This window comes from Anomaloglossus baeobatrachus, chromosome 4 (assembly GCF_048569485.1).
Source record: "Anomaloglossus baeobatrachus isolate aAnoBae1 chromosome 4, aAnoBae1.hap1, whole genome shotgun sequence".
Classification (NCBI taxonomy): domain Eukaryota; kingdom Metazoa; phylum Chordata; class Amphibia; order Anura; family Aromobatidae; genus Anomaloglossus; species Anomaloglossus baeobatrachus.
In genome coordinates this window covers 413,196,194-413,209,857 of record NC_134356.1, presented here as the reverse complement: position 1 = coordinate 413,209,857, position 13,664 = coordinate 413,196,194, and the positions used below count along the sequence as shown (strand labels likewise).

Sequence of the window (13,664 nt, the reverse complement as noted above, 5' to 3'; positions counted from 1 at the left end):
CATCTTAGATGTATCCTTGGTGTGGTCAAGGGCTCAGTGAAACATTATGCCCCTTTGTCATATCTTGATTGACAGTGCTCATGAGAGCACTGCCTGCACTTAATCAGCAGCTCAGAACCTTACCACGGACATTGCATGACCCCAGCCACAAACACAGTGTCATTATGGGTTCTCATCTGTGCCTCCGGTCTGTGGCTGCCACTCTGTATTGCAGTAGAGTAACACATTTTAATTTAAGAGGGCCATGTATATGTAATAAAACAAAACGATATAACGGGGCTTTCAAACAATATTACTTACTCTGCGCACTTGGAAGATTTGAAATGGCAAATTTGAGTCTTCCCGCGAGCCACTCCAGACTCTCATGCAGGTTGGCAAGGGCTTTCAAGTCACTAACATCAGTCATGATCTCATTCTGTGGTATTAGTTTATCTCCAAGGTTTCCAATAAGGACCTCTGACTCTTTAGCAAATGCAGCTCTAAAATTGGGAAAGAAAATTTCTTACATGAGAGTTTGTGAGAATGTGGACATCATACAAACTGAAGAATAGCACAGCATAGAATAATTTCAAAGACATACACAGACATACACAAAACACACACACACAGTACTGTAACATAGCTGAAGAAAAAGACATGAACCGCACATTCAAAAATCATACTTTGAACTAATGCCGCTAGGCAAAAATGTATGTAACTGAGCATGAGGTTCTTAGTATAACATTCTGATCAGAACTGTATGACGCCCACTACCACGTCATGGCGAGCCTCTGAGTGGGTGCCTAACTTTTTTGAAGCCTTAAATGTGCGGCGCTGTGCGTCAACCACCGTCGCAGCAACCGTGTGCAAGCAGGGCAGGTGACCTGGTGCCTCACAACAACCATGTTGCAAGGCTGAGCCTCCATGACTCCAGGCCACACTGCCCGACCAACACAAAACCACCACAATAATAGCCGCCACACAGAACCAGCACACAGTGAAAGGAACTGGCCAACTCACCTTCCACAAGCTCCCAGTATGTGAACTGAAAGAAAAAAGCAGAATCCCGCCTTGCAGTCTCCTGCTAATTAAAAACACCTGTGCCACATGAGAAGAGTGCTGGTTTAAGTAAAAAACAGAGGGGGGCAGACAATAATAACATAGCTGAAGAAAAAGACAAACCGCACATCCAAAAATCATACTTTGATCTTATCCCGCTAGGTAAAAATTTTTGCCTAGCGGCAATAGATCAACTTATGATTTTTGGATGTACGGTCCATCTCTCTTTCTACAACTATGTTGCACAGACAGTACAGTGCAATAGTTGTGGGCAGGCAATTATTCTAAGTACACTTTCATTGTGTGTGTGTGTGTGTGTGTGTGTGTGTGTGTGTGTCAAATGGGAAAGGGAATGAAGAAATGTGAAAACTAAGTTAAACAAATATTTTTATATTTTTAGGTACACGTCCACATAGTGTTGTTCCAAACATCTTGGAGAACTAACCACTGATCTTTTGTGATGTAAGTTTGTGCAAATCTTTCGGTCTCTTCACGAAATTCAGACTCAATGATGTTAAGATCATGGCTACAATAATACACTATTATAAGTATAAAAACGACAAAAAAGAGAAGTCTTTGGATTTGCCTCATATACCATTATATCCCATGGCCCAAAAACCACCAACAACAATGCAAATTGCACATAGAAAAATCTTTAATTGATTGGGTCAAGCATATAATTTTACATGGGATATAAAACATTATAACAGGTAAGGAGGTAAAAAGACACATGAGAGCGAACAAGAAATCCCCATGTGAGGCTGCATGGATCTAGCAGGGTAAACACAAGGGTATATTCCCAGCAGGGCCAGTGTAAGTGCCTTCACAGCAAACAGATTCAATGTGAAAGACAGAGCAGTACTAAGTAAAGAATCATAGGCACATTTACCCAAACACATAGCCCGGCAAGGAATCCACCAAATGTAAAACTCACATGCAGACGCACAGGGGGAGCAGTCCCAATACGTATTTCGTGATGACTTCCTCAGGGGACCGTGGACAAAGGAGGGGAATGGACAAATTTATACACTAGTGTATATCAAATCATTTGCAGCACCTGTCACGGCTGCAGAGCTAAAGCACACTGAGCAGGCGTGGGCGGCTACTCCAGCATCACCTGGGCTAGGGAAAACCCTATGATGACGTCACTTTTACCCAGAAGACGCTTCAGGGAGAGCCGTACACACTGCACATGTGCAGAGCCGCAAACAGGAAGTAAAGCTGCAAATGCCATGTCTACTCCTGGCAGAAGAAAGGGCAAATCGCATTAGGAATCACAGATAATATAGAACACTGTACAGGGACAAGAATATATACAATTACATCATAATAGCATCCAAAAAAAGATGTACATGAAAGACATTAACACTGTTTATACAATATCAGATATAACAACATTTTCATCAATAAAACAGAGTCTAATAAAGAATCACATATGGAGGACATGAGCATATAATGTTTTATATCCCATGTAAAATTATATGCTTGACCCAATCAATTAAAGATTTTTCTATGTGCAATTTGCATTGTTGTTGGTGGTTTTTGGGCCATGGGATATAATGGTATATGAGGCAAATCCAAAGACTTCTCTTTTTTGTCGTTTTTATATGTTCCTGAAGTTGTTGCCTTTCACTTCATTGAAGTCTGTTGTGACTGTCTTGGGTGTTGTTAATTGTCTCTTTCTGTGTTTTTTCACAGTCATTTTTCCAAGCAGCATGGACTTTAAAGCCCGTGAATCCGCGTGGCAAACTCAATTAAACCAGGTTTTTGACACAGAGGGCGAAGTGGACAATTCAGCGGATTCAAGAAGTCACAGGGAACTTTGCAGCCAAATCAAAGTATTGTTCAACCGCAGAATGAGACTCTGGTGGAACAAGGCATTTATGCAGCGCTATGTTGATCGGGGGTTAATACCCAGAGGTCTTAGGGTACAGGTCTTTCCCTCATTTAATGTCACGGATGAGACGTTCAAAAGGGACTGGGAGGAAGCAGCTACTGCTTGCTCCAGGTCCTTTATGGGGCTTCTTATTAACAATAATGAGGCCTCTCTCCGTGCCATTGATGAAGAGATTTCTGTTCTACAAGACCGTACCACGAAGGAACTCACCCCCGCTGAGCTATCTAATTTCCACGAGACAATGAATAAGGAATTTGTCAAGTGGGAAAAGGAGTTGGTCTCTAATAAAACAAAAAAATATCAACGTGATGTTACTGATTATAAGAATCAGCAGGTGTATCGGTGGAAAGGGACAACACGTCGGAGGAGAAATTTTGTCGGACTCCCTCATTCCGTGTCAGCCTCCTCCATCTCCTCAGTGGAGGATGAAAGTTCTACATCTCAGGCCTCATCTAGACCTGTAACGAGAGGTTTTTCGGGTAAAAATAGACCCGAGAAAACATCACCAGCCCTTGGAAAATCCACCTTGGGAGCAATTCCAAAGAAGGGCAATTCCAACCAACTGGAGGTGATTAACCTATCTCAGGTCCAATTGACTACTGACCAGATTGAGGTCCTAAAACTAGGTTTAACCTTTGTACCTGATTGTAATTTTGATCTTTTTACAGTCGCTAAGGACCTGAATCTGTTCCTCAGAAAGGTGGTCCTCCATAAAATACATGCTAGAGGACCGAGCCTGAACCCTTGCACCGTCGAGAGGGAGGAGGAGGCTGTGCGGACACTTGAGGAATTGGAGGGACAGGCATCTGGTGAGTTGGATAATATTTTTCCTACACGTTTGTATCCGCGCTCCACCACGTTCCCCCCGTTTTCGCTGTGTCCTCAGGTACAAGTCTTCCATGACTTAGTTATGGGTGACCTGAGATCCCTCTCTAAGAGAACAAATAATAATAACCTTGCTGTTAAACATCAGCGAGCCCTCGAGGAACTGAGGAAACTAGAGGGAGTAATCATTAAACCAGCGGACAAGGGGGGTAACGTGGTGGTTTGGCCTTCTGCCATGTATGAGCGTGAGGTGTACAAACAATTGAGAAATACAGACTTCTACCAGATGCTCCCCTCCAATCCAACTAATGGTTTCCTGACCCAGTTGACTCTCATACTCGAGAATGCTCTTGCCTCGGGTACCATTACTAAGAAGATGTATGATGGTCTCCTTCCAGATATGCCAGTAACGCCCACGTTCTACCTTTTGCCTAAAATACATAAAAACCCTCGGGTTCCCCCTGGACGTCCGATTGTCTCTGGCATCGGAGGGCTATGCGATGCAGTATGCAAATTTATTGATTTTTATCTCCAACCTCTGGTTGAGACGCTGCCCTCCCATGTTAGAGACACTTCGGACGTCCTTAGGAGGATTAATGGCCTGACAGTTGAGCGTGGGATTTTGCTGGCGACTCTGGATGTTGAGACCTTATATACCAACATCTGTCATGAGCATGGCCTGCAGGCAGTTGAGTATTTCCTGGGTATGAGTAACTGGGCACCACCATTACAACACCTGATTCTGGAATTGTTGGAGTTCGTACTGACGCACAATACCTTCACCTTCGGTGAGCGGTTCTTCCTCCAGCGGCGCGGCACTGCGATGGGGGCGGCGTGCGCGCCTTCGTACGCAAACCTCTTCCTGGGTTACTGGGAGAGGGAGGTTTTCGGCGACGGCGTGCCGGCTAGCTCCCATGTGCAGTGCTGGCTCCGCTTCATTGATGACATCTTTGTCATCTGGGGGGGGAACGCCCTGGAGCTTGAGGGCTTTGTGCGCCACTTGAACTCCAACTCCTATAACATCTATCTCACCTATCAGGCTGATCCGTCTAGGGTTGATTTTTTGGATATTGGTATTTCCATTAATGATCAGGGTCTTCTGACCACTGACATTTATCGGAAACCCTCCTCTGTGAATGCCCTGTTACATGCATCTTCTGGCCATCCACAATCTACCATCAATGCGATCCCTACCGGGCAATTTATCCGCCTTAAACGGATTTGCTCAGAGACGGATACATTTGAGGGTCGAGCCAGTGAGATGCGTGATAGGTTCAGGGAGAGGGGCTACAGTGCCAGATCCATTAAAAAGGCCTATAGACGCGCTAAAGCAGCTTCAAGAGACCAACTACTTTTGCGTTTTAATCCTGACAAGACGAAGCCTGCTGAATCTAAGGTGCGCTTTATTTCCTCATTCAACCGCCAATGGGACCACATCCGTGGCATATTAACTAAACACTGGTCTGTTTTACAAACAGAACCAGTGCTGAAAGATATGCTTCCCGACCGACCCCTCATGACGGCACGTCGGGGCCGAAGCCTGCGCGACATGTTGGTCCAAAGCCATTATGTGGCACAAAAGAAACCACCATTCATGATGGGACGTCCTATCTGTGGATCATATCCATGTGGCTCATGCATTGCGTGTCGTCATGGGAACATCCTCAGGGCAACATCCTTTACTTCCTCGGACGGCTCCAAAACATTTGAGATCCGACAATATATTTCTTGCAGTAGCACGGGCGTAATTTATTACGCCACGTGTGCCTGTGACTTAATATATGTCGGACTCACTAGTCGTGAATTACGGGTCCGGACGAGGGAGCATATTAGAGATATCATCGCTGCCAAACAAGCGAAATCTGAGGATGTTGATTCCCTTAAGACCATCCCCCGCCATTTTAGGTTGTATCATGGGTCTGACCCCTCAAGTTTTAAGGTGAGGGGGATTGACCGTGTGCACCTTGGACTGAGGGGTGGTAACATCCATAAGGCGTTGGCACGGGTGGAATGTCGCTGGATATTTCTCCTTGACACAGTGGTCCCTCGGGGATTGAATGAGAGGCAGACCTTTATTTCCTATTTATAAATCAGTTGATCTCATCTGCGGTTGATGTGGTTCCCGTTATAGGGTGTAATTGGTTTTGGCTGCGGGTTCCCTGCACTGAATCTGCTCTGTATATAATGGTTTTTAAAAAAAATTTTAACTGGACTCCCTTTATGTCTCTTTTTCTTTACAGTTTTTTACTTTGTACCCTTGGTGCATATCTTTCTGTGTCATTAACCTGGTGGTCCGTCTGCATTGAACATGATCTGGGAAGGAATACAATATGCTCATGTCCTCCATATGTGATTCTTTATTAGACTCTGTTTTATTGATGAAAATGTTGTTATATCTGATATTGTATAAACAGTGTTAATGTCTTTCATGTACATCTTTTTTTGGATGCTATTATGATGTAATTGTATATATTCTTGTCCCTGTACAGTGTTCTATATTATCTGTGATTCCTAATGCGATTTGCCCTTTCTTCTGCCAGGAGTAGACATGGCATTTGCAGCTTTACTTCCTGTTTGCGGCTCTGCACATGTGCAGTGTGTACGGCTCTCCCTGAAGCGTCTTCTGGGTAAAAGTGACGTCATCATAGGGTTTTCCCTAGCCCAGGTGATGCTGGAGTAGCCGCCCACGCCTGCTCAGTGTGCTTTAGCTCTGCAGCCGTGACAGGTGCTGCAAATGATTTGATATACACTAGTGTATAAATTTGTCCATTCCCCTCCTTTGTCCACGGTCCCCTGAGGAAGTCATCACGAAATACGTATTGGGACTGCTCCCCCTGTGCGTCTGCATGTGAGTTTTACATTTGGTGGATTCCTTGCCGGGCTATGTGTTTGGGTAAATGTGCCTATGATTCTTTACTTAGTACTGCTCTGTCTTTCACATTGAATCTGTTTGCTGTGAAGGCACTTACACTGGCCCTGCTGGGAATATACCCTTGTGTTTACCCTGCTAGATCCATGCAGCCTCACATGGGGATTTCTTGTTCGCTCTCATGTGTCTTTTTACCTCCTTACCTGTTATAATGTTTTATATCCCATGTAAAATTATATGCTTGACCCAATCAATTAAAGATTTTTCTATGTGCAATTTGCATTGTTGTTGGTGGTTTTTGGGCCATGGGATATAATGGTATATGAGGCAAATCCAAAGACTTCTCTTTTTTGTCGTTTTTATATGTTCCTGAAGTTGTTGCCTTTCACTTCATTGAAGTCTGTTGTGACTGTCTTGGGTGTTGTTAGTTGACTATTATAAGTATGTCATTATTATAAGTATGTCATGACGGACACAAAGGTCATCAGTTGACACCCAGCTGTCATAATAACCCATCAGTGACCCGTGATCATGTCACAGGGCCGCCGATGGGAGTGGGGAATAATACACTCCCAGCCGGCACGCGTTTAATCTCGCTGTCAGAGATTAAAAGCGGGATATAACTCTTTAAAGGGCGCGGATATATCTCAACGCTTCTTAGAGGCATGTTGTCAGATTAGCCTTCATTTGCAGGGAAAGATGCGGGCTAGCCAAACGAGCTCGCATTAAAGGCAGGGACGCGACCCTTGATGTAAATATATGTCAAAGGTCATGAAGGGGTTATTATTGAAATTTTCAGTTATTTGCTACAATTTTGATTCCAGTTGATTTCATGTCTTATGTAAAAAGTTACATGACATAATTTAGTAGCATATAACGAAAACTTATCAAGCCGATGGCAGATTTCATCCAACGGACTGAGCGATGGTCAGAAAAATATACCAAATTGGATCATTCACATACATGAGAGAAACCTGAGTTAGGCTAAATAGCTAAAAATAAAATGACAGAATGAAATAATTTGGCTTTCTCCCATCGTCGGGCTGATAAAAAATCATTAAAGTGGTAAAATTAGCACAGTACTAATGCTACAGAAAAAAATGAAAATGTCTGTATTCATACTTAAGCACCTCAAATAGGTTTTAGAGGTTGACATGAAAGATAATAAGACTGTCTGTTAAGTCACAGTAGAGTGCGTATGACACAACTAGAATAAACCAAGATAATAACGGCCTACATCAATCAACATATCTCTGTCATTGTTTGGTACATTTTACTCCAAAATAATTCTTAATTTCCTATGTAAAATATGTAGAGGGAACATATAACCTGATTTACGAGTCCCAAATGGCAGGCAGTACGAGTCACAGCCTTAGTGCAGCCAGGTATATTTTTCTCTAAAATGCATTTCAGAGAAAATATACTCTAAGATCTGCCCCGGTTACTATAGATAGAAGTGAGACTAGTCCAGCTCCTCCAGGCGATTGATGCATATCTCACCATAGGAAAAACAAGCCAACCGCTCTAGCAGCACTGGGAAAAGACAACCGGGGACTCAGCTGGACTAGTCTCGCATCTCGCTACGGTTCCTCGATAGATCTTTAAAGGGAGTCTGTCAGCAGGATATATATATATATATATATATATATATATATATATATATATATATATATATATATATATATACACACATACACATATATATATACACACACACACACACACACACCATATTTTTCGCTTTATAAGACACACTTTTGTTCCCCCAAATTTTGGGGGAAAGTAGGAAGTGCGTCATATAAACCGAATATACGGGGAGTTGGGGGGTGTATACACACACATATATATACACATATATATATAAATATATATATATATATATATATATGTGTACACCCCCCCCGTATATTCGGTTTATAAGACGCACCCCCTACTTTCCCCCAAAATTTGGGGGAACAAAAGTGTGTCATATAAAGCGAAAAATATGGTGTGTATATGTGCATATATATATATATATATATATATATATATATATATATATAAAAATATGTATATATATAAAAATGTATATGTATATATATATATATATATATATGTATATATATATATATATATATATATATGTATACACATATACATATACATATATATATATATATATATATATATACATATACATATACACACACACACACTGCAGGGTCCGCTCTGGAGCGGTGCTGGGGGCAGGTGAAAGCTGCGGGCAGCAGCGTTAGATCTCCTGCTCCCGCTCATATAATATGCACAGCCGCTGTCCATCAGCGTGCTGCTGAAACCGCATCGCGCTGATGGGCTGGGGCAGCGGGGCATATTATATGTGCCTGTGCTCCCTTTGATCGCACATGATCCCCCCTGTGTTAGATATGGCCCCCATACTGCTGCCCATAGTAAAATAAATAAAAGCTTTACTTACCTCCAGTGCTGATCTCCCGGTCTCCTGCTGCTGCTGTCTGTGATAAGGCACGCAGAGATGATATCACTCTGCCGTGCCAATCACATGACCGGCAGCAAGAACCAGGAAGTGGAGGAGGCCGGAGCTCAACCCCACGGAGGGAGACACAGGGATTACAGCGCTGAGAAGGTAAGGAAAGAGTGTTTTATTTTATTATGGGCAGCAATATGGGGGGCATATCTAACACAGGGGAGATGTGCCATCTATAGTGGCCATGGGTAGCAGTATGGGGGCCATATCAAACACAGGGGATATGTGCCATCCATAGTGGCCATGGGCAGCAGTATGGGGGCCATATCAAACACAGGGCAGATGTGCCATCTATAGTGGCCATGGGCAGCAGTATGGGGGCCATATCAAACACAGGGGAGATGTGCGATCTATAGTGGCCATAGGCAGCAGTATGGGGGCCATATCAAACACAGGGAAGGTGTGCCATCTATAGGGGCCATGGGCAGCACAGAGGGACGTGTCCCAGCACAAGGGGGCTATATTCAATATAAGGGGGCCATATCCAGATTAAGGGGGGCTAATTTTATGATGGGGGGCTATGAGGGACATATACAATATATGAATTGTTTGACGGACACTGGCATTATAAGATGGACCCCATTTAACATTAAAAAAAAAAATCTCTTTTCCTTCACCAAATATGGGGGTGCGTCTTATAATCAGGTGCGTCTTATAAAGCGAAAAATACGGTGTGTGTGTATATATATATATATATATATGCATGCCTTTGTAGAATTACATAAATTTGTTTCACCAAATGAACCCCATCATAATAATTGTATACACCCATAATGTATTTAGTTGTACATATGTGAATATTGTCTTTATATGTTTTTCCTTTGTATTGTATACATGACTTTGTCAAAATTTGTATATATACCAATGAATTTTTTTTCTGTATACAGTGCAACTAAAGGAGGTCCGTTGTGGACCGAAAACGTTTTTTTTTCATGCACATTAAATAAACTTGAATCACTTTCAAGTTCGGGAGTGCCTTGTTTAATTACATTGTAGATCTTTAAAGGGAGTCTGTCAGCGGGATTTCATCCCGCTCTTCCTAAGCTATCTATATGCATATGTAGCTCTTTCAAAGACAAGTGACAAAACCTAAAATGGTCTGGACAAAATTTTTGGCACCTTTCCAAAATTGTGGGTAAACAACTTTGTTCCAAACATGTGATACTTAGCCAAACTCACCTGTGGAAAGTAACAGGTGTGGGTAATATGAAAATGACACCTGAAACCAAATAAAAAGGGGAGAAGTTGACTCAATTTTTGCATTTGGTGTCTATGTTTACCATGTGTTGAGAACAGAAAGAGGAAACGTGAACTGAGGACTTGAGAACCAAGAAGGTTAATCAAGGTTACAAGTCCATCTCCAAATATCTTATAGTTCCTATGTCCATGGTGTGCAATATAATCAAGAAGTTTACATCCCATGGTATTGTAAATCTCCCTGCACATGGATGGCAGAGAAAAGTTGATGAAAGGTTGCCAAGCAGGATAGTCCAATTACTGAAAATGGAATGAAGTCCACAAAAAAAAAAGAACACATTACCTACAGTTAAATATGGTGGAGGTTCAAAGATGTGTTGGGGTTGTTTTGCTGCCACTGGCACTGGGTGCTTTGACTTGGTTAACAAGACATCATGAAATCTGAGGATTATCAAAGCATTTTGGGTTGCAATGTAGTGCCTAGTGTTAGAAAGCTTGGTTTGCATCCTAGGTTAGGAGTCTTCTAGCGGTAAAATGGCCACAAACATACTTCAAGAAGCACCCAGAAATGGCTGGAAACAATGCGCTGGAGAGTTCAGAAGTGGCCAGAAATGAGTCAGGATCTAAATCCCATTGAACACCTCCTGTGAAGAATGCTGTTGAGACAACGAACCCTTAAAATATAAGAAACCTCTCTGACCCACGGCTATTCACACACCTTATAGCCACAGGGTCCGTTTTTTGACCAGTGGTGGGCTGCATTTGCAGTGATTTTTGGCCTCACCCTCGTGACCCATGACTACCTTGCGGCCATTCAGCTCCACATCCTATATTCCGTTTGGGGTTTTTCTAACTCCTACATTTTTGTAGCCTCACCTCTTTGACCCACGACTACCTTACTATTATATTGGCTACCTCAACACGACTACAGGGGCTTCCTCCAGCCCATGGTCCTCATTACTGGTAACCCCCCCCCCCACTGCAGCCTCCATTGAACCGTTTACTTGGTTCTTTTACATCCCCCTCATGTGGCAGGGTTAACAGGGTTGGTGTTTTGACTTTATCACAATTGTGTTCTTCATTGTATCCAACATTGTCTTCCATTCACACCTCTGTGGCCACGATTTTATTATTTTTCTTGCAAAAAATCTTTTGACTGTTTTCTATTAAGAACAAACATTTTGATAATTAATATTTCTCAATAAATATAACTTTTTGCATAACTTAAGTGCCATTCTCTTCTTTGTTCTCTTTGTATAACATAGAATTATTGGGGTATATATATATTCCATCAGCGGGAGTCGGTGATATATACATTTACCCTTGCTGTGAGACCTCCAATATTTGGCATTATTAGCTCAGCAGCCTCATTTTATTCATTGTCCTGCAGTACCAAAAGTGGCCTGCCAACAAGAGGGGCGCTAGAGAGTAGCCTGTCTGTGACAAATTAGTGAACAGTTGCGGGATATCTGAGTGACTCCCGTGGCTGTTCATGGCAATATATATATAGATAAAAATATCAAAGTTGGCCCACAACTTTGTACAAGTTTTTAATTTTGGCCCACTGTTCATTTCAGTTTCACATCCTTCTTATACATTATAATTTCTCTGAAGTGCTGGAGATTTTAAAACAAAAATACACCTGATCGCTATCGTGCAGCCAGGCATGGACTCATGCTGCCCTTGCTCTGTGCAGCAAAAATAAGCTGATATTCCCTTTGACAACTAATTGTGACAGAATTTAATATCACTTGTGCTATGTCAGTTTGTCAAATGGGAATGAAAACTGTTGGATGAGAGACAGACAATTTACCGTATTTTTCGGACTATAAGACGCACCGGACCATAAGACGCACCCTGGTTTTAGAGGAGGAAAATAAAAAATAAAATTTTAAGCAAAAAATGCGGTCATGACACATTGTTATGGGGTGAGGTTCTACTGCTGACACGGTTATGGGGGTAATGTCCCTAAATTCTCTACTAAGGTACCCCCCATCCTGGTAATGATCCTCCTGCCTTGTATATACAGTATATGTCCCTCAACCTGGTATAGCCCCCATTCTGCTATATACCGTCATCCTGGCATGTGGCCGCATCCTGCTATATACAGGCATATTGCCGCATGCTGCTATATACCCCATCCTGGCATATGGCCCCATCCTGCTATATACCTCCATCTTGCTATATACCCCCATCCTGCTCATAATATACCCCATCCTGCTCATAATATACCCCCATCTTGATCATAATATACCCCCATCTTGCTCATAATATACCTTCATCCTGCTCATAATATACCCCCATCCTCCTATATACCCCCATCCTGGTATACGACCCGCATCCTGTGGCACATAAAAATAAAAAAAGGTTCATACTTACCTTTCCTCGCTCCACACAGCATCGCTCCTCCTCCAGTCTGTGCCGGCAGCAGCGCCGCTTACCTGTGTGGAGCCGGCCATGATCCCTGCAGCATTGCGATGTCCTCCTGTCTGTATCGGCGGTGGCTGCGTGTGGACACGTGCGTACAGCGATGACGTCATCCCTGTGAGCACCGCTAGTCTCCACACAGCCGCTGCCGGCATAGACAGGAGGACATCGCGGTGCTGCAGGGATCGTGACAGGTGAGTGTACTGATTCACTGCACTCCGCGCTGATGATGATGTGTGGGGGGCAGTGAATACAGTCGCACATGATCACTCCAGGCTGTAGTTGCCAGGGGTGATCATGCGGGCAGGCTGTTTAATATGCGCGCATTCCCCGCCCATCACCCCGCCCACCTATCAGCTGGCTTCAGCGCTGAGAGAAGATGGGCGTGCATATTAAATGAGCGGGTCCACGTGGTCACGGCAGGCACTGCTACAGCCTGTTAGTACCGCCGATGACCGCTCCACCGCAGCATCCTCATTCCCCACAGCCCTACACTCAGACTATAAGGCGCACCTCCCACTTTCCCACTTATAAAAGTGCGTCTTATACTCCGAAAAATACGGTAGATCAGCATTTCTCAACGTTTAACTAGTGATACAAATTTCCACCAGTGTAACGCCCAACCAAGAAAATACTTAAAGCGTCTGTCAATAGTTCCGAGACAACCAACTGTAATAATAGTGCAGCATGCATCGCTATTCATGTAGTAATAAAACAAAAACAGAAAATAGAGATACCATTATGGAACCTTGTTTGACATCTTGGAGGCCTGTTATGGAGAGGGGCTCGAGTGCTGTTGGTGTCTCTTATATAATAGAATGGCCACTATATCATGATTTTCCATTCTGATGCAGGGAACAAATTGTAGTGAGTCAAAAATATTGTTTCCG

The 13,664-nt window shown here is 43.0% G+C and overlaps 2 protein-coding genes across 2 annotated transcripts in view; one reads left to right on the top strand and one right to left on the bottom strand.

The window, feature by feature from the left end:
• EXOC4 (exocyst complex component 4) overlaps positions 1 to 13,664 on the bottom strand; it is a 642,084-nt gene that overhangs the window by 112,332 nt on the left and 516,088 nt on the right. The window contains exon 14 of the mRNA XM_075345350.1: positions 301 to 479. Coding sequence (XP_075201465.1) covers positions 301 to 479 — 179 coding nt within the window. The remainder of the gene's footprint in view (positions 1 to 300; positions 480 to 13,664) is intronic.
• On the top strand, positions 2,519 to 6,185 carry LOC142301582 (uncharacterized). The gene is made up of 2 exons (XM_075342607.1): positions 2,519 to 3,744; positions 6,001 to 6,185. Exons 1-2 carry the CDS (start codon positions 2,598 to 2,600, stop codon positions 6,042 to 6,044), a joined length of 1,191 nt encoding a protein of 396 aa, XP_075198722.1. The 5' UTR covers positions 2,519 to 2,597; the 3' UTR covers positions 6,045 to 6,185.

What these genes read in the sequence shown, in the direction of transcription:
- LOC142301582 (XM_075342607.1), top strand. Translation starts at nt 2,598, where the DNA reads ATGGTATATGAGGCAAATCCAAAGACTTCTCTTTTTTGTCGTTTTTAT. An exon ending in ATTGGAGGGACAGGCATCTG is followed by an intron (nt 3,745 to 6,000) that starts GTGAGTTGGATA and finishes TTTTCTTTACAG; the next exon opens with TTTTTTACTTTGTACCCTTG.